The sequence below is a fragment of the Embiotoca jacksoni genome, unplaced genomic scaffold, assembly GCF_022577435.1.
Source record: "Embiotoca jacksoni isolate LCO1_2020_lvr unplaced genomic scaffold, fEmbJac1.0.p SCAF_37, whole genome shotgun sequence".
Taxonomy (NCBI): Eukaryota; Metazoa; Chordata; class Actinopteri; family Embiotocidae; genus Embiotoca; species Embiotoca jacksoni.
Window position 1 is genome coordinate 2,439,751 of NW_027185389.1, and position 23,478 is coordinate 2,463,228.

Here is a 23,478-nt window from a genome sequence, read left to right on the forward strand (position 1 = left end):
CAGCAGGCACCTCGTCACAACCTCGCTGTATATATATGTATATATATATATATATATGTATGTATATGTATACATATACTGTGTTGTTCAAAACCTTATTGTCTACTTGAGTGTCTTTCCTTTTTGAAACATGCGTGTTTGATTGTTTGATTAACACATTTTTCTGGGTCAGGTGGGTGCAGATTTTAAAAATCCTGACCCCGCGCATCGCTATGGTGGACTGATTTTTTTCAACACGGTTTACTTTGTACATACCACTGGCCTCGTATTGTAAATTAAATTTGTAAATACATACTTTTTCCTTATTGTATATATAAATATATTTATATTTGTATGTATGACACCCCCCCTCCTCCCCGTGACCTTGTTCAGGATAAAGTGTGTTTTTAGATGATGGATTTCTAAATTGAAAGAAGGTTCATATTGTCGGACGCATACACACACACATCAGAGATTTGTTTCTTCCTGATAAATTTATTGTCATTAATATCAGATTTTTTTTTTAAATAACTGAAGAATCCTCTCCGCTGTCTCTCTGCTCTCAGTTGTGACGACGACATGTGAGTACGACGCGCCAGCCGCTCGTCTCCTCGTGTGCCGACGCCGTTCATCTTCCTCCTCGTGTGTTTAAATGCTGCGTTCGAACGTGATCAGCGGGAAGTCGTGAAAACACCGTTGCTAGGCGATGGCAAAAGCGGACACCGTCTAGAAGCCGCGATTTAATGCAATGCGGGAAATGCGAAGGCACGGAGGGGGGGAAAGTTGAGTCCAAAGTTTTCCTCGGAAGTCCGGCCGTTGTCTAGGTTACGAAGACAAACTCAACTTGACTCAAATTACGACATGTTAACTCGACATCCGACAAGACACGAACTTCCACGGACTCTGACGTTTTACGTAAAACGTCGCGACTCGTGAACTCGAGGCACGTAGAAAATTCCTTCTGAACATACGCGGTAAATACGACGGCGTTTGAACGCAGCATGAGTTGTGATTCCTGCATGTTTGTGCAGCGAAGCAGCAGCTGGAGTCCTCAATGTGTGTTTCACTCTTTTAAGTCTGCAAGGAAGCATTTTATTCCAGATAGTCTGCAGAATCACGTGTTTTAATATTTGACGTTGACCTGAACTCGTCTTGTTCAGTTTTTTTTTTTAACTTAGTTTTTATTTCAGTTTCAGCAACTTATTCAGTCAAATTCACAAATTTTTCCAACTGTTTTTCTTTTCTTTCCTATTTTTACAGCTGTTTATACATATTTTATAGACAATTCTTTAGTCAACATAATAATAAAAAAAATACCATAATTTAAGCTTAAATATTAGTACTTTGAATAGAACACAACTTAGAAAAGGATTACAAATAAAAATCCTAATGTAAAACAAAAATAAGAGAATGTGTGTTCGTGTGTGTGTCGTACTGTTTGTGTGTTTTCTTTGTCCTCTACTGGACGTTCTGACCGTCTCGTCTGTCCTCTGTCCCCTCAGGCTTCCCAACGCCTTCACGCTGAACTCCGCCCCCTCGGCGGCGGCGGCTCCTGGTTCATCTCCGGAAGGCGCCGGCAGCCCCGCGGAGACGGACACGCTGAACATCGAGGAAGTTCAGGCGCCGGCGACGGGAACCCGCAAGGCCAAAGTCCTCTACGATTACGACGCGGCCGACTCCAGCGAGCTCTCCCTCCTCGCCGATGAGGTGGGTTTTTGGTTTTTTTCACCACCAGAAAAAGTTCTCCAAACAACAACATGTGTTTATATGTTTGTTTTGTACATGTGAGAAGTTAAAGTTATAGAAAATAATAATCGGTACTCGTACAAAAAAAAAAAAAAAAGTCAGAACAACTCCTGAATCCACACGACAGGCCTCGCTGAAGCTCCAAAGTCCATTTGTTGTCTTTAATATTGCATCAGTGGGCCGGTTGTAAACTCGTGATGTAAACAGGAGAGGTGGGTGGGTGGGTGGGGTTGTGGGGTGTGTGTGGGGGTGGGGGTGGGGGGGCAACAATAAGAATAAGAATACAAAAAAAACATATTTCTAAAAGAAATAAAATGAAACACAAATAGAGTTATAATATAGAATAAAGCAAAATGCATTTTAAAGGCGTGGACATTTATCTCTACTGTCACTATTAGATAAAGATGTAAAATGCTCCACAATAATCTATAACAAAATATAAAATACAATAATAAAGAGGAGGGAACACACTAGAACATAATACAATTAGAAATATTCTATAAACCAGCAGTTCTTAAACACAACTACAGCTTTAAATCCAGTGAAATAATTTTTTTTTTTAAAAAGACAGATTTACATTGAATTATAGGCATATATTTCCTGTTCAGGTTAGTTTAAACTCATTGAAGTTTTAATAATCTAAATGAAACTGTACAAAATATGAAATAAAAAGGAACTGTGTTCAGAGGCAAATTTTCTGCGTCTTTGCACTGAAGTTGTTTGTAGTCGCTTTGGTCTGATCTCAGTGTTTACATGCTCAAATCAGTGGCAAGACTTAAAAATCTTTTTTGTCCCCCCTTTTCTTTTCACACGTAAACCACCGTCTCAGAAAATTTCCCCCAATTCACTTTTGGGTCGTGACTCACCAGTTGAAAACCAGCAATAAAACAATGACCTCAACACCAGTGTCTGCGATGTAATTGATGAGACTGCGGTAAAACAGTGAAAACTCTATTAAAGGCATCAAGATCCTTTTTACATTGTCTCTGTTTATAGTTTGAAAGTAGAGATGCCGGTGGTGTGTGTCACAGTCTGACATGATGATCCATACTTCTGGCAGACCCTCCGGCCGACGTCGGGCTGAGATGCGGTGAAATCCACAGGATATAAATAACATTCCGTTGGTGTCACATGAAAACATTTGTTCTGGCAGAGAAGATACTTTCTTCACATTTTTAGCCAGTTTTGGTTCTTTTCTCGACTCCCGATGAATGTATGACTTCCATTGAATGAAAATTACAGCAGGTGGGCAAAAGGTCAGAGACTTGGCCGTCGTTTTTTTTGTATGTCTCAACTTTTCCAGTATCCAGTGTTTCTTATCGAAACACAGGATGAAGTTGTCTGAGCAGCTTCCAGAGAGACGGAAGATGATTTCAGACAACCGGCTTTGGTTTGGTCTGACCTGGATGTCACTCCGATGCCCACTCAGTGTGACGAATAACGAAAGGGAACGCTCGGGTTTCCTGCGTTTCCTGAACTTGTTGATGGGAGAAATGGGCGACGCTGCAGATCATTTATCAAAAAGGGAAAACTACACGGTGTGATCTGTGTTTGCGAAGTAGTTCCACCCTTTTGGGAAACTGTAGAGAAGGTGTCGATGCCTCGTAAAAAGAAATTACTGAATTTAAAAAAAAAAAAAAAAACGGAGGAAGGGAATTTAATCAAAATTTATAGTTTATTTTGCTTTAGTGAAATAAATAACAAAAGATTCTCCACAAATTTTTTTTATTTAATAATAAAACGATTTCAACTGAACTGTCATTAATTGATAAAGGCATAAAATACCCTGAAATAATACATAAAAACAACAAAATAAGCCACAAACTAGAACAAATTACACCTGAGAATAGTTAACTTTTAAAAATATAATAAAAAAAAAAAAAACTTCACAAATTAAACCTGTAATTAAAAAAACAAAAACATAATGAAGGGCTTCATGAAAAATCTGTTCCCTGAGGAATTCCTCAGTAGCTTTGTTGTATGTGATATGTTCATCAGCTATTGAGTCACTACTCAGTTTCAAATGCACTGCAATATTATTATGACAAATTTTCCTTTTTTTCTTTTGGGGGTTTAGTTTAAGTCACTCATAGGTCACCGCCCACACAAAGGAAGTGGATCTGAAGGTTTGTGTAGGAGGGTTTAATCTCAGTGTGGGTTGCAGGAATGTGTTCAGTCCAACTTCTCCGTATCAACGAAGGAATAAGCTCTTTTAGCTTCCTGATTCATTAGCCTGCGGAAGAAAACAACAGTTGGTAAGGGTGTTGCTAAATCACTTTTTTACAAGTGAGGCTTGGCTCATGAACAGAAACACTGATTATGATGCAATAAATCATGAAGCCAGCAGTTACAACTTGTTTCTGCAGCATAAAAAAGAGTTTTGAGAGAATCAACTTTTTGTGACACAATAAGAGTTTCATAAAGAAAATTCTAAAGTCTGTGACCAAAAACAATACAAATGTAAGGGATATAGTGTTTACAATCCACATCATTTTATTTTCAGCTCATAGAGTCTATCACTAAGCTGGGGCCATCCTGTACTAATCTGTAAAGGATTGGTTTTTAAAACAGTGTTCAAATGTTTAGAAATCAGTCCTGAGATTAGGTTTTTTTTCTGCAGCAGATGTTCGAGGTAATTTGTGGAGTTTTTGCTGTAAAATTGTGGGAATTAGCAAAAATTGCAAGTCGAGGAAATCTTTAAAAACTATTTTTTTTATCAACTACCTGATAAAGACTAATATGTAATCACCTCCTATAGTAATAAGCATGCTGTGGATCATCATTCTCTTTTAATTTATTTTTTGCACTTGGAGGGACTGAGATGTGTCGTAACTTAAACCAATGCAGACACGGCTGTGAGAGAGCAATCTTTGAACGGTGAGGCTGATATCTGTGAGATAAAAAAAACAAACAGCAATTTACATGGATTACATGCATCATTTCCTATCAATCCCTCATGCATGAGAAGGGAAGTAAAACTGGTATAAATGGCGCTGGAGGTCCCGGGTTGTAATCCCGGACGAGCCCCCACTTTTTGCAAATCGACTCCATGCTTGTGACAAAGAGGAGGGGGGACCAGACAGGTTGAAATGCCAAGTTTATTTCAAATTAACATAAAAAAAACAAGATGAGGTGTGAAGATGAGTTGCATCAATGGTGAGTGAAATCCATGGATGGGTTCAAAATGTGTACGCAAGTGTTGAAGTTGGAAGGAGAAGGTCAACCAAACCAAACTGAAACTAAACGCCAGAGTCGTCTTTTTAATAGTTTTATTTAATGTTTGAGCCCCTCGCGCTTCTTCCAGCTGCCCGTTCTGAACGTTCGACATGTCTTCTGTGTTACAGCTTATCACAGTTTACACAGTGCCGGGAATGGACTCTGATTGGCTGATCGGAGAGCGCGGAAACCAGAAGGGAAAAGTGCCTGTCACATACCTGGAGCTCCTCAGTTAGACAGAACACACACACACACACACACACACACACACACACACACACACACACACACACACACACACACACACACACGCACGCACGCACGCGCATGTGCATGTGTGTGAGCGGGCACGACTAAAGCCATGAGGATATTTAGTTTTTACTTTTCCTGAATTTAACACTCCTACACTAACCCTCAATAATACTCCCAACACAACACACAAAAGAGTCACACACTCATTCATGTGCTTCTCAAAACATCGTTTAGTCGGCCCTGTTCACGCCTGACATTAGCACGCGTCCCCCCGGCTGATCCGATCACAAGTGGACAGCTCGGAGCACAGATGCGAACACAGCCAGGACACATCGAGGACGTCCTCTGAATAAGCAATAGAAAAATTTTCCTGAGTGATTTACGTCAAAGTGAAGCAGCCGTTTACTGAATAGAAAACGAAGGCTGTCTTCCTGACGCTTGTTTCACCAAAGCCTCGTCCGGGTTTAGTTTTTTTTCTTTTAAGTTGACCTCGTTTGTAAATTTCTGAGACATCAGATTCACAGCTGTTGAAGAAGCCCAGTCCACTGATCCACCGCAGCGCAGAGCCCATCCCTCCTCAAAACTGCTGAGATAATTTCAACAAGCCGAGCCTGAACTGATGGGGTCCTGACGGTTCAGGTTGTGAATTACAAACTCGAGTGTTCAGATATTTACAAACGTGAATTAAGTCATACATTTCTAACAGAGAAGAACTTTGAAATAGAACTACAGTGAGCAAAGATGTCTCATTTAGTTTCTGTACGTTTTCCCGTGTTTATTTCTGTGATTGTACTCGTTCTTTTGCATACAAAGCATGAAAGTGAGATCGCCGTACTGCCGGGTGTGAACAGGGCCGTGTATTCACACCACACTGACAGCAAGGAAAACGGAGACGTTGTTACGATGAGTGCAGCAAAATCCCCTCGAGGGATGCTTAACATTCCTTTTAGATTAGTTTGGTGATTTATTATTATTATTATTATTATTATTATTATTATTATTATTATTATTATTTATTTATTTTTGTTTTTATTTATTGTTGTGCATCCCAAAGGTTCAGGCTGACGTGTCCCCTGCTTGGATGAAGTCTTTATTAGAGATTTATTTAAACAAAAAAAACTGTCTTATTTTGTTTTCAAGCCGCCTTTGTTGATAAATTCATTGATGGATCTTCAGAAGTTTGACAAATCTAAAATTGTATTTCTCAACACTCGGTCCTGATACAAGACTTGATGTGAGCTTTCACATCTGTTTCCATGAGCAGCGCTTGATAAAACAAACACGCAATTACATAGCCTTAATCTTCTGAGTTAAAAGTGGGATGCTAAAGTCATTGCGGGTAAAATAAAAAATGTGGCGACTGCTGTTTTGACGTCAGTGAATTTCCAAGAATTGCTAGCCTCAGACAAGGAGGAGAAACACGAATGCCAATTTGGTTTATTTAAACTAGTTTTAGTGCATATAAAAATGTTTGTCGTCCCCCCTTTTTCTTTCAGCGCGTTACATCTTTTTTATTTATATTCTGGTCAAAGTCGTTAAATACGACAAAACATTAGCTTTTTACTCCGGAGAGCTACGAAACTGCAAATATAAGTTCCTCGTGGATGGTTTTGTCATCCAGGAATCTGGGGAAGAAGATTTGCCTTAACCACTAGTCGAAATGAATGTAATACCTTGTGTTATATTAAGCGATGTTAATTTTGTGGACAGTTTGGAACTGAATTTCCCACATTTGTTTTTTGTTGCGTTTTTTTGCTTTCAACCGCACTGCAGATGTCAAACCAATACAAACGTGTGCAAATAAACACCAACACTCCCATCCTTAACTGCCTTAAGATGACGCAAAAAAAAAACAACCATTTGCTGCAAACCAGAAAATGTGCTCTTCACAACACAAATATCCAACGACTTTAATGTTCTCCGCAGTTCGCATGCAAGACTGTAACTCTCTAATTACACGAGTGTTTGTGTGATTTGCCCCTTTTTTTTTTAATGACTGTTCCTGTTTGTCCGTTTGAAGTGTCTTCAGTCTTACTGCTGCATGTGCTACAGCCCGTCCTGCCGGACACGTATGTGTGTGTGTATATGACGTAGCTAAGTCTGTTTGCGTGAGATCGTGAGCTAACGTGCTCTCTCATGTTCAGTATGTGTACGTGCATGCACTGTCTTTTTTTTCTTTTTTGTTTTAAACCAGCCTGGTTTCATGAGTTTTTTTGTGAAATGAGCACAATTATTTTTGACAGAGCGCTATTACAGCAGAACCTGTAATACAACCAACCGTCCACTAGAGGGTACAGTGTTAGCGTTACGTTTTTTTTTTTCCGCCTCAAGCGTGAAAAGTACGCAAACCAAATGACCACACTCAAAGGAGGTCATGTGACAAAGTACAAGGAGTGTTTAAGTCCAAGTAAGTTATGCAAGTAAGTTAAGTGCATAACATGTTTGAGTTTTGTAACGTAACTTTTTATTTTTTAACCCAAACCGTGATCTTTTAATTCATTACCAACTATTTTTTACATTATTATAATCTGTTTGTAATAAAATACACTTAAATGACTTTATGGACCATTTAAAGTGTCGTTGTTACGCCTTTCCGTAATACTCTTGTTCACCACCAGGTGGAGCCTCACCTGTACGAATCGTACACCTACTACAGTTTAGGAATTGCTGCTCTAGTGGACTGACGGGTGTATTGCATGCTTTGGAGTGATACTGGGTTTCACAGATAGGTAAGAATAGGGTCAAATAAACATAGTCAGAGGAAGGTAAAGTATGTCTTCTCTTGTGCTGCTCATTTCATAAATTTCCTTTTTTTTTTTTTTTTTTTTTTTTTTTTTACAACTTGCTGTGATTCTGTTGTACCTCATCTGATATTATTATTATTATTATTATTTTGTTTGGATATGTTATTGCCTGTTCCTTGCTGAATGAATGAAATGTATGGGATTTAATAAAAAGTCTGATTTATTTGAATTCCATGTACTTTTTTCCCCACAGTTAGTATATTTGTCTTCGGGAAAAAAACGTGAAAAACCAGCGCGGTCGAGAGCTGAAACCGAAACATTTCCTCCAACTGGCTTCAAAATGTAACAGCAGAGGGACAAAATTAATACTTTTATTTTTACACAAGATCATCATGGTCACGTTTCACAGTCATGATTCCACACACACTTGTTTCTCTGTAGTTGTGAGGATGCTCATTGACATTTCCTACCCCCACTAACGCTAACCTCAACCATCTCAACTAAGCGGCTAACTTTAACATAATTCTAACATTAACCCTAAAACCACGTCTTAATGCTCAGGTTGCACTTTAAAGTTACGAGTCACCAACCGAGATGTCCCCACAAAGTATGTTTGTCTTCATAAATATGACTTTTAAACAAAATTGGTCTGCGCAACAGAAACGTGGACACCACAGACTGGATGTAAAACTACAGACTGAATGTAAAACTACAGACTGGATGTAAAACTACAGACTGAGTGTAAAACTACAGACTGGATATAAAACTACAGACGATGTAAAACTACAGACTGGATATAAAATCACAGGATGGATATAAAACTACAGACTGGATATAAAACTACAGACTGGACATAAAACTACAGACTGGATGTAAAACTACAGACTGAATGTAAAACTACAGACTGAATGTAAAACTATAGACTGGATGTAAAACTACAGACTGGATGTAAAACTACAGACTGAATTTAAAACTACAGACTGAATGTAAAACTATAGACTGGATGTAAAACTACAGACTGGATGTAAAACTACAGACTGGATATAAAATCACAGGATGGATATAAAACTACAGACTGGATATAAAACTACAGACTGGATGTAAAACTACAGACTGGATATAAAATCACAGGATGGATATAAAACCACAGACTGGATATAAAACTACAGACTGGATATAAAAATGTCCTATGCGGAAAGTGTCTTCAGCTGCAATACCAGCGAGTGCCACTAGAGGTCGGCTCCAAAAAGCGTCCGGCTCCATAGACTCCCATTCAACTTCGGGGGGGCGGGACTTAGTATCGTCGCGTTTTCAACAAGATCGAGTCAGATCCACCGCTCGCTCCCCCCCTCCCCCCAGCTCGTCCAAATATGGTCACTTCCTGCTCCAAACCACTCCGAACTAGCAAAGATGGTGACGGACAGAATCTGAACGGGAGGATTCGTAACGGCCGTTCAACAAACCGACAGGCTGATGAACGGCCACCTGGTGCACACAGCCTGAGAGCAAAGAACATCAGAGCCTGATCAAAATAAACATCTGTTACAGCTGGCCTGCATGCAGTGTGAGCCGATAGAAGTCGTTTAAACGATCTCAGATTTAATCCGTGGATGAGGGACGGTTCAGGGTAGGTAGTACGTTTCTTGTTTCCTGAGAATGTTTTTATTTTTATTTTTTTTGATTTTATACACTTTATTAATCCCCGAGGGGAAATGTCTTCACTACAGCAGGGGGGCTCTCAGGGGGGAGCTGCTGCAGCAGGCCGCCACTAGCGCGGCGCCAGGTAACCTGACCTGAGGTGCATGTTTTTGGATGATGGGAGGAAGCCGGAGAACCCGGAGAGAACCCACGCAAGCACAGGGAGAACATGCAAACTCCGCACAGAAAGGCCCAGGACCGGATTCGAACCCGGAACCTTTTTTGCTGTGAAGCGACAGTGCTAACCACTGCACCACCGTGCCGCCCTCAAGACGGCACGCCCTTCTTGACAAGAAAAGGGTCGCCTTTACCTCGCTCCTCGATGCCTTCAACTCTCTCTGGGTTTCCATGACAACGGGCCGATCTCCAGACAACCGTGGCAAGAGTTGCGTTCGTGTTTTCGGTAACACGTCAGAAAACTCTCCCGCCGAGATGCACGATGATGTTTTTGTGACGCGCCGTCAAATTTCACTGACTTCCTGAAATCACAGAGAGTAAAAAAAAAAAAAAAAAAAAAAAAACTCACGAGATCAACCGGGTGACTCTCTTCACTATTTCAGCAAAATACTGCGTTTCACTTCCCTTGTTATGGACCGTCGTTCTTTCGGCTGCGATGTGAACCGTTTGAAACCAGGTCTCTTGTGACGCACGCGTTTATTTATTTTTTTGCACGATCGATGTATGTTGCTGCAGCAGGTCACCCTCCTCCTCCTCCTCCTCCTCCTCCTCCTCCACCTCACCAATTAAAAAATGTCCCCTCAGGGATTAATAAAGTAAATACCTACCTACCTACCTCCCTTCGATCCTCCATCACCTCTGGCTCTTCGCTGATTAAAGCCTGACATGATTTAGCAAAGGCTTTCTGACCTTTGGATGACAGCAGTGTTTTCTGGAGGCTCTGAAAGGAGACCTAAGATGAAGGTTTTTTTTTTTGTTGTTTTCTTTTTACCCCACCAGTTCTGCAATGCACGATTTCACAACCGTTTCACTTCCCCTTCTTTTTCCAGACTTCATATTTCACGGTGCGTCACGCTGTCGTGCTGCAACGACGGCGAAGTGTGCTAAGTACTCATCGCTGATTTATGTCTTTTAAAAAAATTAAAACAAATATCCACCTCAGTTTCATCACACTTGGTGGGAACAAAAGGTGTCGTTTTCCGTATGTATGGACGGAGTATATGACCGAGCTTGTGGGGCTGCGGTTCTGGTAAAAACCTCAGCAGCGTAACTTGACACTCAACTATGTTGTTTAGGAAGCCACAATTAAAAAAAACAGGAATTACCTCACCACAAATTGGTTTCAAATGGTATATGAAACAATTCCAGCACCAACAGCCACATTAAAAACGCTCGGCAACGAACTCTCCAACCTGCACGGTCTAAACACTCAGTGACAAAACTTAAAGTTGCATTTTTTTCTGAGATTTATTGGCATAAACGCGGAACGTTTTAAGAAGCTGCCAAAAGACGTCACGTTAAGGCCAAAGCGAGTCACGTTTCAGCGGTCCGGGGAGTTTTCACGGCGCTCCTCTGATGATTTTTGCAGGACTTAAGACTGCAAATCACCATAAATTAAAGTTCTTCATCAGGGAGCAAATTACAAACGACTCTGGAGCCAAAGACAACAACCCAGTATGAAACAAATTTTTGATGAACCAGAATTAAATGCTCCAACTGATGCAGACAACCTAAACAAGCATAGACACTATGAACCTGGCAATTAAATACTAGACGCCCTGTTTGGAGCTGACACGAAGAATAAAAAAGATCAGGCGTCAATACATAATCCGAAGACAACTTCCTAAGAACCCTTCAGAGGAGACACAGTGTCGTCAAGACAAATTGTTCTGTAATTATGACTCATTTAAAAAACAGCATGATTCATGATTCATTATTTTTTTTGGAGACATGATTCATAATATGTGCCAACAGTAATTTACAGAATGAAAAAGCGAGATTGTACAAAACATTTACGTGAACCTGGAAATAATCCGAAAGTTTGAGGATTTTAGAAACATTTCAATTCCAGATCCTGCAGCTGATCAGCAGCATTGATTCTGTGTAAAAGGTCAGACGTCCTTCGAATCTGCAGGTAAACGACGCTCAGCTGGATGTCGTTGACTCATCGGAGGCTTGTTTAGCTGAAACCATCTGCAGCTGTTGATCAGCTGATATAAATACCGTCAAGTTTTAGTCTAACAGATCTTTATCGACCGAGCGCCACCACGGTGGGAAAACAGAAAGGGGTTTAAATGAAGAGCACAATTTGTGATTATGAACCACATCTCAGTCGGATGATGGGATGTGGCTGGGAACTAGGGAGAGAAAAAAAAAAACGCCGGAGGGCACGAGGAGGCCTCAGGAGATGGGAAATGCCCACACAATACCGCCTCCATCAAAACACGCTTTTTGGATCGTCTGGGAGTGATTTACAGTAAACGGCGGTCACGAATTGTTGAGTCAAGAATGAGACACTTCATATTTGGGCCAACAGGAAACGGCAATGAAGAAACTCTCGTTTTCACCCCGGGGGGTCCTGACTTCCGAGAATGACTCACTCACATCCTACAGCTGCGGAAGGAAGGTCAGTCTGCAGACAGGAAATTATTGATAGCAATAGAGGCCTCCTTATTACGTAGCTGACGCTTTTATCGCTTTTTTGGATGATGCACCCGCCCGTTTCCTCCATCCATCCACCCACGCACACATGACACATCCTCAAATCCAGCCGTCCTTTCTGTCTACGAGAAAAGGAACGGAAATGGAAATTAGGAAAGAGCAGCTGGTATTTAATAGAGAAAAAATAAAGAATACACTCGAGTGTCGTAAGAAGGTTAATGGTGTCTGTTTGTACCTCCTGATTGTCTGCCAAAGTATCTCAGTAAAGTCAATAAAGTATTTCATCCGCTGTATATATGAGATGTCCATGAGAAAGTCTGGGACTCTGATGAAAGTCAGGACTCTTCTCGGGACATCTCACAACATCGAGTGTTTAGAAAAATGCATCCGGGTCTGGAAAGTGAAATTAATGCAGAAGTGACTTAAGCTGCAATACCAGCGAGTGCCACTAGAGGTCGGCTCCAAAAAGCCTCCGGCTTCTCAGTCAAATAAAAGTTATGTAGCACTCCTTCTTCCGAGTTTTCTTTAATTCCATCATTAATTAGAAAAATAAGCCTCAAAATCCATGTTTTTGGGGGCGTGTCTGATTGATTGACAGGCCTGTGGTGCAGTCAGGCCACAGCTATCGGTGGGCGGGACGTAGTAGAGTCAGGTTTCCAATCAGATCGTCCAAATATGGTCACTTCCTGCTCCAAACCGCTCCCGTACTAGCAAAGGTGACGCCTGCCAAATTCCGATTTGAGGCTTTATAGCAGCCGTTCACGAACCAACGGGTGACGTCACTGCTGGTCGCCGCTCGGTCCAAATATGGTCACTTATTGCCCAAAGAAAACAAGATGGCGACGGCCAAAAACGCCAGATTGGAGCACAGCCTGTAGATAAATGTGGACGTAGCTGCCGGGTCTGAAAAACGAGGCACCTGCCGAAGTGTTTTAAAGTGCAATACCACCGAAGGCCAGTAGGGGCGACCTCTGGCTGTAACACAAAAAGACGAGCTTGTACCTTCATAAATAACAACCGGTGGAAAAGAGTTTGTTCGTAGTGATTTGTAGAATCTTCACCTCATTTACATCCAAAACTGAACTACTAGTAATATAAACCTTTGTGATCGAAAAAGTCAAAAAAAACAGGAGAAGAAAATAACCTACTTAACCATTTAATAAATAATAGTCCATTTATAGTTTGTGTACCTCTAAAACTGAAATATGTCCAATGCGTCAGATGGAAAAACATTTCAGCAAAGTTCATTTAAAGAGCAAAAATTCAGCGGAAAAGGGATTTGTGTCTCAGGCAATGATGACGCCTTACTGACAGATGGATCAGCTTACCTATGTCATAAATGAAGGAAAACATACGAGTGTCGGCAAATGAGTTCCATGTGGTAATTTAACAAAAATGATCTCAAGTTATAAAAACATCATCTGAGAGATCGAATCTGAAGTGTTTGTTTCATTTGTTGCCCTCTGCGGTAAAATACAGGATTTTATTTGAGTTCAAAGCCGACATGGCTTTTCAGATTTCTTTGAACGGGGAAAGTCAATCAAAACCTGGTAACTTCATCCCCCAAAAATGAAGAAATGTGAACCGACACATTAAGTTCAAACATAGTTTATTATAAAATATTGCAGCTGTATTTGGTTCGATTTGATAAAATTTTAATGTTCTGAAATATTTTATCTGTAATTTCTTGTGTCAATCCTTTGTGCTTCTATTTTTAAGATGTGCTTCGCAGAGATTATTATTTTTGTTATTTCAGTATTGAAAGATGAACAATCGCACGTGATTTTTTTTTAAAAATTTTTAAAGAATGAGAATATAAAATATTGTCAGCCTTTCCCTTTAAAATCAAATCTAGAAAGAAAGAATATGCACAAAAAAGGTTGCCAGTGTGTATTGAATGTAAACGTTAAATTAGAATCTGAGATAGGGTTTTATTGTTATTTTATTTTACCTCATTATGTTTTGTTTTTTGAATGTGTATTATAAACCTGTGTTCGCGAAAGAAGTCGACGAATTAGTTTGATGGTGAAAAAGACTCGGACAAAAAAAACATTTCAAATTTTAAGACCAGTGTCCCATGTCAAAGTCACAAGACCTCACATTTTGGCTACGATATAGAAAACAGATGCCACTTCCACCTCGGCTGCTGAGTACGCTTTTTATTCTCTGAGGTTTGCAGATTTTTTTATACACTGAAAAAAAAAAATTTACTCAGGAAAAAAAACAAACAATCAACAAAACAAAAAAAGGGATCTCGGCTACAGAATACCGCGTCAACGCCGCACGTTGCGTCGCCTTGGCGCGGAAAAAAAAAAAAATCCACGCATGTAAGACCAGGGGTCGGAGAAGGAGGAGGAGAGTTTTTAAAAGTCAGATGCTGCGTTGAATTGGAGTCGGTGTGCTCGTGGTTGCAACACAGGAAGTCGTGTTCGCCGTGTGCTCAGTATTCAAGCGGTTAAGTCGTAAAAAACGCCTTTGCTGGGGGTCAACGTAATGCAGGAAAGTCGAAGACACGGAGGGAAAAGACGAGGCCGTTGGGAAGATCAACATTTTCCTCAGACGTAGGCCGTTATCGAAGTTATGAAGACAAACTCTACGTGAGTAAAAGACAAGATTACCAAACACAAAGCTCTTCCTCGGATTTCCAGGAACATCAGCAAACTCGCCACAACCGCGGCAAAGTTCTCCGAGATCCTTCAAGCGGCCCGCTCGCCAAGTACCGTCGGAAAAAAAGAAAACCTGATAGAGAGAACTCTTCCTGCCGTTGTTCCTGAAACCGTTGCACAGAACAGGATCTTCTGGCACGTCCCTGCACAAATCTCGAGGATGTCAGTCGGCCCAGGAGGGCTGCAAGGAAAATACGGGTGGGTGATTTCGATGACACCTTATCGTCAAATCCAGGACATAAAAGCTGATTCGCCGAGTCTGTTTCTTTATTTGTACCTCTCGCAAACCGGTTTCCATGGTGATCGTTTTGCACTGCCTTACTCTAATTACTTAAATCCAAGTGGGTCCACATGGAATTGGCAAAAAATGGCCAAAAATATATTCCTCAGCTGTTAGTGTTTTTACGCCATTGTGTTAACTGGTGACAAAGTGGTGCTGATGGAGAACAGATGCCGTCAGCTGTTCCGGCACCAGAGTGGATCCTGAGATGGGTTTTGTGATTTAACATCTTTGCTGATATGTATACCAGAAAAACAAAACTTACTCAGCGACTTCAAACGATCAAAAACAAAGACAAATCATTGAGGGAACTCTGCACTTGTGAAATATCCTGATATATGAAAAAAAACAAGAGAACAAGTTCAAACACAAAGTCAAAGCTTGCACGGGATTGATGTGGAAACAAAAATGTTCGTGAGAATTCGTTCCAAGCTTTTGTGTTTTCAATTATTAACAATCTGTCGAAGATAAGTAAAAGATTGCTCCGCCGCGCTTTGACTGTTTGCAGAGAACGCTTTGTGGAGGTGGATTTCTCCTGTACTTAGACCTGTGACAGCTTTTACTAGGATGTCAAAACAAACAAATATGCTTGAGTGTTTGCACCCCTCAAAACAGATGTGCACGGAGTTATAAGGATGTAAAAGAATACGCTTTGTGTGACGGACAAAGAATGTGTGGAGGTTGAAGGATGTGGCTTGAGGTTAAAAATGAAATACCAAAAGTGGAACGAAAGTGATACAGGCTGTGGGAAGAAAGATATTAACAAGATTGTGTGGTAGTCATGCACTCAAATGTTGCTGCAATAAGACTGTCCAATAACTCACCTCTGGCAAAATCCATCACACAACAATAACACTGTTGTCTGTGTTTCTTGTTTGTTTAAATATAAAATATATATATATATATACTGTACTGTATATACTGTGCGTTTTTATATTTAATATTTTTTTACTGTTATTTTATTGCTTTCCTGTATATATAAATGCTGCTGTAGCGAAGAAATTTCCCCTTGGGGATTAATAAAGCAACTACCTAACCTAACCTAAATGTAAAATATCTCCGTCCGCCACAAATGTTCGCTTAAGATCAATTGATTTGATTTAGGGTCAAAGGTCACTCTGACTTCACTGTCCTAATCTTGTGAACACCTTTTTCTCAGAAACACCTTGAGAGAACTTCTGTTGGAATAGGCACAAATGTTAACTTGGACTCAAGGATGACCCAGATAGATTTTGGTGAACAAAGGTCAAAGGTCAAGGTCATACAGGTCAATTTCTTAGTGTGCTTAATTTTACAGTCATTCAGTTTGCCAATAAGGACTCAGGGAGAGATGAATCACCCCGAATATCCCAATAAACTGTAGAAACTGTGAAAACAACAGCCAAAATAAGAAGAACAAAACAAGGGGAAAAAAGTTAGACTGTGATTCATTTTGATGACACAGTGATCATGGGATGCCCGTAATCCAAAGGAAGTCTGCCTGCAGAAAACTTTACTGTGACCTTATGACGGCTGTAAGTTGGTTGACGAAACAATAGGCAACACATACATTTACTCAAATACTGCACTTCAGTATCATTTCTCAATATATATCAATATCAATATATTAATACTCAATATCAATACTCAAGTAAAGTACTTGTACTTTACTTGAGTATTTAGTATTTAGTATTTATTTACTAGAAGTATTTACTTCTACTCTACTAATTTACTTTACAGAGGAAGATTTGACAGAAAACAAAATCTTAAAATACAAAACGTTAAAAATGAAACTAGCGGCTTCCAAACTGACGTCTTTCGATGCAGTTGAGTCACATTTCAGAGGTCTAAGTTGTCAAAACGCGACACCAAAAACATGTTATGTTTAGTTTTTAAATTCGTTTCATCACTTAACTTCTTTCGTTCACTTTTATTCCTGCTGGCAATCAAAATAACTTGTTTTCTTGTCTTCAGCTCATCTAGAAATTTCAGAACCAGAGGGCGGCTAAAAATGGACAAACAAATTCTGAGAAATTATGAAATTTCACGGAAGTTAGATGCAAATTGAAACCATATGTTTAGTCCGCTGCGTCCTTAAAGTTTCACTTATTCTTTTTCAACAAAAGCTGCAAACGTCCTGTTTTTGGACGTTCGTCTGTTCCCCATGAAGGGGATATCTGGAGAGCGCCTCAGGTGAACGTCCTCACATTTGGTACAAACATTCACTCGGATACAAGGATGAACACTGTTGATTTTTGGGTGGTCGAAGGTCAGTGTCACCCCGTGTGGTCACAACTCCACAATTCATACGCTAATTGTGTCAACATTTCACACAAATGTCTAATAGGATAAAAAATTATGAAGCGAGGGCATTTTTTTTTTATCCAAAAGCTCAGAAAGAATGTCAAGAGATAATAAAGCAATAGTATTGATAATACAAGAGGAAATATGAGATATTAAAGTTTCCCACTGTTGATTATATTGTCCACCAGCCTTGTCCTTGTTGTGAACATTGGTGCTGGAAGACCAAATGTTTCTGGATTGAATGTCTGTGCCTTCTTTCCTGTCCTTTGGTGTTCAGTGTCTCCCTTCTGTCCAACCATCCTTCATTAGTTCTTGGACAACTCATTGGATAGCCAGTGATGTCATGGTTGTTTTGCAAAAAAAAGACTTTCCTGGCCATTACTCAACACCATAACTGGAACATGAAGTGTTTACTACATGTGTTACGGGATCTGGGCAGATATGGAGACAAACACAAAGGCTGCAATTCTTGTTTTGTTTTTTTTATTTTAGAAACTCATAGAAACGTACACACATACACAAATATATAAAAAGTTCACAAATTATTTGATAATTTTCTAAAGAAGAAAAAACTGTTATTGCACCAACTTCAGAGTACAGAGTGCCCCCACAAGCATTGAATTAAATAATTAAATAATAATAATAAAAAAAAACATGTCCTTAAGCTCGTTAAATAGGTCCATGTTAGCACACTTATACAACAGCACCCTACATGTAAAAAAAAACTAAAAAAAACCAAGAGAAAAACCCTTATTTATATTTGTTTTATCAGCTTCATCCAAGACTCCCAAGATAAATATAAACAAAAAGCCAATTTTATCCACAGGTAGCCATTCTTTCGTACATAATTAGCTGATCTACAGGAGAGTTTTCTGGCTTTTTCCGGCCTCTCGAGTCACACATGCAGGTAGGGGTTCCCCTGATTACGCATACTAGTTTAATATTTCCATATTTGGTTCAGTTTAATAGGTACATTTCACAAGTTTGAATGGCTCAGACACATCGTCCTACGTGACGCCATTACTGTCATACTGCCACTTTGAATGCCACCGTGCACGTGGCTTTTTCTTTTTCCAAAATAGCTTCAAAGATCAGCAGTTCTGGTGAGGTCCCCAAAAAAAAAAAAAAAAAAAAATAAGTGTGGTGATGAAAGTGTTGATAAAAACCCTAGCATGGTTAAACATACCACAAATATGTTATTGTGACAGCAGGACAGTTTGGGTGTGGGATAATGTAGCCTGAAATCAACTCCGTCAGAGCTGCTTTCATTCATAAAATCCTTCATCTGGCCAATACCCTGTTCTCCACTCTCTTTTCTCTCTTTAGTCAGACTTTGAAGGTAGTATCTACTATCATCTCGTGGCTACGAGGCCTCCATTTGTTTTTCTGTTGCCAAATCTTTAGTGCCTTCGTCAGTCTCCTTCTGAAAGTGACAAATACACTCTTAAGTGTTATCTGATTTGTATTTTGCCGCCAGGCTTCAATGGACTGACCTACAGGTTACCTTTTTCCTGTAACAGCTATTCAAAAAAACGTGACCTGGTTAGAAAAAAGGAGACAAAAATTATTGCAAAGTTTGGCCAGATCGCTGCTTCCAGCGCCAACGACACAAAAACAAGTTTCATAGCCGAAACCGGATCCACAGAAACTAACAAGAGTTCCTGGCATCAAACAAATTGTATCAGCTTTGTGGACTTGGTGCAAACCAAAGCGGGAGGAAATTGGATTTGGATGAGGGCAAGTTCAAAGAGACAGACTAACTTTGCGGATGCGTCGATGGTTCGCCGCCCCGCTGCTGCTTTTCTACAAACTTTTTTTGTTGTTTTTAGAAGAATGCCAACGTTTTACGACACCTTTAGATCACCTCTTTTGTATTTGCTCTGAAACTCAACTGAAACTTAACACTTGGTGATCTTCTAAATCCACGTTAAACAACAACTTCTAGTTTCAATCTGTCCATTGTTTATTTATTTTGCTAAGTTGATTTTTTTTAATCTTATTTATTTAAGATAAACTGATGAGCTGTTAGGTGTCGTCGGGTGAATCTACTGGCTCGTTAGGCCGGTTTGTGAGTACGAGTTGAATCACAGTTGAGGAATCTGTATGTCACCACCAGCTGAGTGAACATTTAAAAAAAAAACAACAATGCAGCTTTTAAATTGAATGAGATAAAGCAGACCTGCTGTCGAGCAGACACTAGTAGCTTCTTTAGCAGCTTGTTGCTGTTGCAGATTTGTGAATGAGTGAAGACTTTACATTAGCAGTAATAGTAAAAAAAACACACACAAAATAAAAGAAGGAAAACCTCAGAACTACTCGGGTCTCTCGCAGACCAAACCTCCAGCTGGGATTCGGGTCTCTTTCTGACCGTATCAGTCAGGAAGAAGTTCGACGCCGAAGAACACTTCGTGTTGTTCACTAGTGATGCATTCTGGATGATTTGCGATCACGTATAGTTCGTCAGACACGTCCAGGCTGAATATACCGGACGTGTAAATGGATTTACGCCACGGTTCGTTTTTGTTGACGCTCATTGTTTCCACCGTTTTCACGAGAATCTTTTTACCCGAGTGGGAGCGAGGTTCATGCAGCAACTCGTTGTAGAGCACGTGGGTAGTATCGGGACACCCAGTGTTTAAACGGTTGTAGGTGATCTGCAGGAAGACTCTGTAGAGGCCCGTTTTGGGCACCGTGAGCCTCCCGTTGTTGTACTCGAAACCTCCTTTACACATGGCGTGGTCCACTGAATCGCTCCACAGGAGAACTGTCCCGTTACTCTTGTCGCCAACAGGAGCTACGCAGAAGAAAAGAGGCAAAAGCCGGCGTTACGAATGTTCCCGTGTCACCTCACACACAAAGTGTCTGTGTAAAAGCCACTGAAGGCGAGAAAGGCATTTCAATTCGTACAAAGTGGAGTAAACAGGAAAAAAAAAAAAAAAAAAAAGATCTGTTGCTTTCTCCTTCTGTGACCTATTATGAGCCACGATTATGGTTTGCAACAAAACCCCAAAACTAACACCATCCAAAGCTCAAACCAAAGAATGTTTTCGACGTTTTCTGACCGCAGCGCAGCACTTCTTCTATCGCTTATTCTTAAACAACTCAAAATCTCAGTCAAAAGTCCGGTCGGTGTTTTTACCTGTTAGAAAGGCGCTGGGTCTCCCCCAATCGGCGGTGGTTTGTTTCAAGGTGTGTCCTGAAGGTGAGATGTAAAAAAAATAAGGATTGTTTTTCACACAAAATCGTTCACTTTCATAGGCCTGATTTTTTTTTTTTTTTTATGTCGGAAGATCATTTGGCGAAAACATTTACCTGATAAAGAGAATTTGGACGGGCGCTTGTCCTGTGAGCAAACAAACGCACACATTTTGTTGTTATCTAACAGCGGCGATACAAGAAATCAAAGCATCGCAGACGTAAAAGAACAAATGGCGAAGAAAATGTGCATTTAGGCGGTACAATTTAAAGGGTTTGTGATTTTGCAGCTGTTAATTACGTCCCTACGTTTTCAAAAAATAAAAGTCAGGAGGCTGTGTTAAATGAAAATAAAAACAGAATTTGCAAAATCATCTCAATGCATATTTCAGTGAAAACAGACCAAAGAAAACATCTCGAATGTTGAAACTGTTTTGATAGCCATGGGCAACATCCATGCTGCATCACCTCTTTTGGTTTACATTTGGGAACTGAGGAGATTAGTTTGCCTGGAATTTTAAAAGTGAAATGTTGTTTCAGTTGCTCAACAATTCAGAGTCCTTTTGTTTATTTTTCACTTCACTGATGTGTCCAATCTTTAAAGATGGGAGACAGGTCTGGACTGGCAGGCCACTCTTCTCCTGCGGAGCCGCGGTGTTGTAATACCTGCAGAACACTGCTTGGTATTATGTTCATGAAATAAGCAAAGCCTTCCCTGAAAAAGACGTTGTCTGTATATATCGTTGAGCGTTAATGGTTCCTTCCCAGATGTGCAAGCTACTCGGCATCAAATTCACCATTTTTCATAAAATAATGAAATTTCTCAGTTTCAGAATTTGATACATTTTACACAAACATCCCAACGTTTTTGTTAACGGGGTTGTTAAGGAATCAAATCAGGACTTTTACTTCATTACTTTTAACTACATTTTGCTGCTAACACTTCTGTACTTTTAGTTTTTGTTGGACTTTTACTCGTAAAGAAGTACTTTTCCATTGCTGTATTATTTTACTTCAGTAAAGGGTCTGAATACTGAGTTCTGAGATCTTTTACTCGAGTAAAAATAGTAATATCCCAATGAAAAAAATACTCCTTACTGTCCTGTACTTACAATCTTTCTTAAGTAAGAGGGAAAAAGTATTCACAGCAATCTGTAGGCTCGTTAAAGTATCAGGAGTTTTTATTTCTTATATGTAGCCTATATTACTGGAATATTCACTGACATGTATTTGAATGCTGTCGAACTCATTTCAACCCTTGATACTGTTGAAGCAACTTTCAATGTGTATTAATGCACATATAGGAACTAATCATATGCTTTAGATTTCAAATATTGATTTTTAAAAGTAACTAAAGCTGTCAGGTAAAAGTAGTGGAGTACAAAGTTCAATATTTCCCTCTGCAATGTGGAGTGGAAGTATGAAGCAGCACCAAACGGAAATACTCAAGTAAAGTACAAGTACCTCTAAATTGTAAATACCCGAGTAATGTACTTCCACACCATGGTATTTTTTTTTTTTTCCGGTTTACCGGGTTATCTCGGAGTTGTCGGAGCTTGTCACGAGCGCACAAGTGAGCACCTGCTGGTCTTTTAACGCACGTGCAAACGTTGAAAACAAACAAACAAACAAACAACGTTTGATCACTTCTTTGAACTTGCGCAGTCACAGCACCTGGAGCTGAAAACCAAACACAGCACGAAGAACTGAACTTTGACCGAGTTGTCTTATGAAGCGCAAAAGCTCCACGCTGGGCTGAAACCGTTTCAAAGACCTCGCCACCCTCCGGTGCTGTTGCGCAATTTCATAAACTTCTTTCTGCTGCGCGTTAAAGAACCTTTTCAAAGCATGTGGCGCCCGTGAACTGGAGAACAGCAGGAGGATTTGAAGGGTTACCTCGCACTGCGAGGTGCACGATCCTTCGCGTCCGGCCGCGACAAAGAGCACCAGAGACCCGGTGAACAGCAGGAGCAGCGCCGCGATGGAAAACCTGAATATCCACTGGAGCCGCTTCTGCTTCTGGAGGAGAGCCTGGATTTTGCGCTGGTGAAGTCCTTCTGCATCCCCTGCGTCGTCCTCCATTCCGCCGGCTTCCCATTCATGGATCAGCTGTCGGTTTACATCCAGCATCTCCATTTATTGGCGGCGGTGTCGCCCACGTTGAGACGAAGTGCTTGTCTGGCAGGTGGAGTTTCACCCGAGTCGTCGAGACTGCAACACGAACTTCCTTTTTCTAATGGGTGCGTGTGGTGGGGTGCGTGTGGTGGGGTGTGTGTAGCGGGGTGGGGCGGGGGGAGGAGAGAGGGGATGTCTGGTTTTCTTAATTTAAGTAGTCTGCAGCGGGAACACATAGTGAAGTTGTGTTGTACTGCCTCCTAACCACATGTACACTCATGTACACACATGTGGTTAGGAGGCCCCTCAGTAAAGGTCCTGCATTAACAAGTATGAGCAACAAAAATGAAGTTAAAAGTATAAAAAGTAAAGGTCCAGGTTGGGTCCTTTCTGACTACTGTTATATTATACATGTCATATATATATATACCAGGTTGATGCAACATCAGTGTGTGTGCAGCATGTTGCTGTTGTAGTTGCTGTAGGTGGAGCTGGTTTTATATCCACTTTTATATCCAATATTAAATCAGAAAGGGTCATCAGCTGATTTCTGGGAAGATGAAATAAAAAACAAGTCTGGATCCCTGACTCTGTGTTTTTTAGGACTTTTTTTGAACTGAGATTTTGAAATAAAACCGTGTAAGACGGAAAAAATCTCAACTCTCACAGCTGGGTTACATTTGAA

The 23,478-nt window shown here is 40.3% G+C and overlaps 2 protein-coding genes across 10 annotated transcripts in view; one reads left to right on the top strand and one right to left on the bottom strand.

Moving 5' to 3' along the window:
- The window catches only part of LOC138208290 (endophilin-B2-like), a 31,273-nt gene extending 23,107 nt beyond the window's left edge, over positions 1 to 8,166 (top strand). For 6 of the 9 annotated variants that reach the window (XM_069166058.1, XM_069166065.1, XM_069166059.1 and 3 more), the window contains 3 exons: positions 546 to 560; positions 1,482 to 1,686; positions 5,070 to 8,166. In XM_069166058.1, coding sequence (XP_069022159.1) covers positions 546 to 560; positions 1,482 to 1,686; positions 5,070 to 5,177 — 328 coding nt within the window. In that variant the 3' untranslated portion in view covers positions 5,178 to 8,166. The remainder of the gene's footprint in view (positions 1 to 545; positions 561 to 1,481; positions 1,687 to 5,069) is intronic. The other 3 variants (XM_069166060.1, XM_069166063.1, XM_069166064.1) reach the window with 1 other exon arrangement.
- Positions 8,167 to 17,944: 9,778 nt separating this feature from the next.
- On the bottom strand, positions 17,945 to 22,888 carry LOC138208280 (lymphotoxin-alpha-like). Its single transcript, XM_069166046.1, has 4 exons — positions 22,575 to 22,888; positions 20,796 to 20,826; positions 20,623 to 20,679; positions 17,945 to 20,277 (listed from the first exon to the last, which is right to left on the bottom strand). Exons 1-4 carry the CDS (start codon positions 22,812 to 22,814, stop codon positions 19,856 to 19,858), a joined length of 750 nt encoding a protein of 249 aa, XP_069022147.1. The 5' UTR covers positions 22,815 to 22,888; the 3' UTR covers positions 17,945 to 19,855.
- Positions 22,889 to 23,478: the final 590 nt, after the last annotated feature.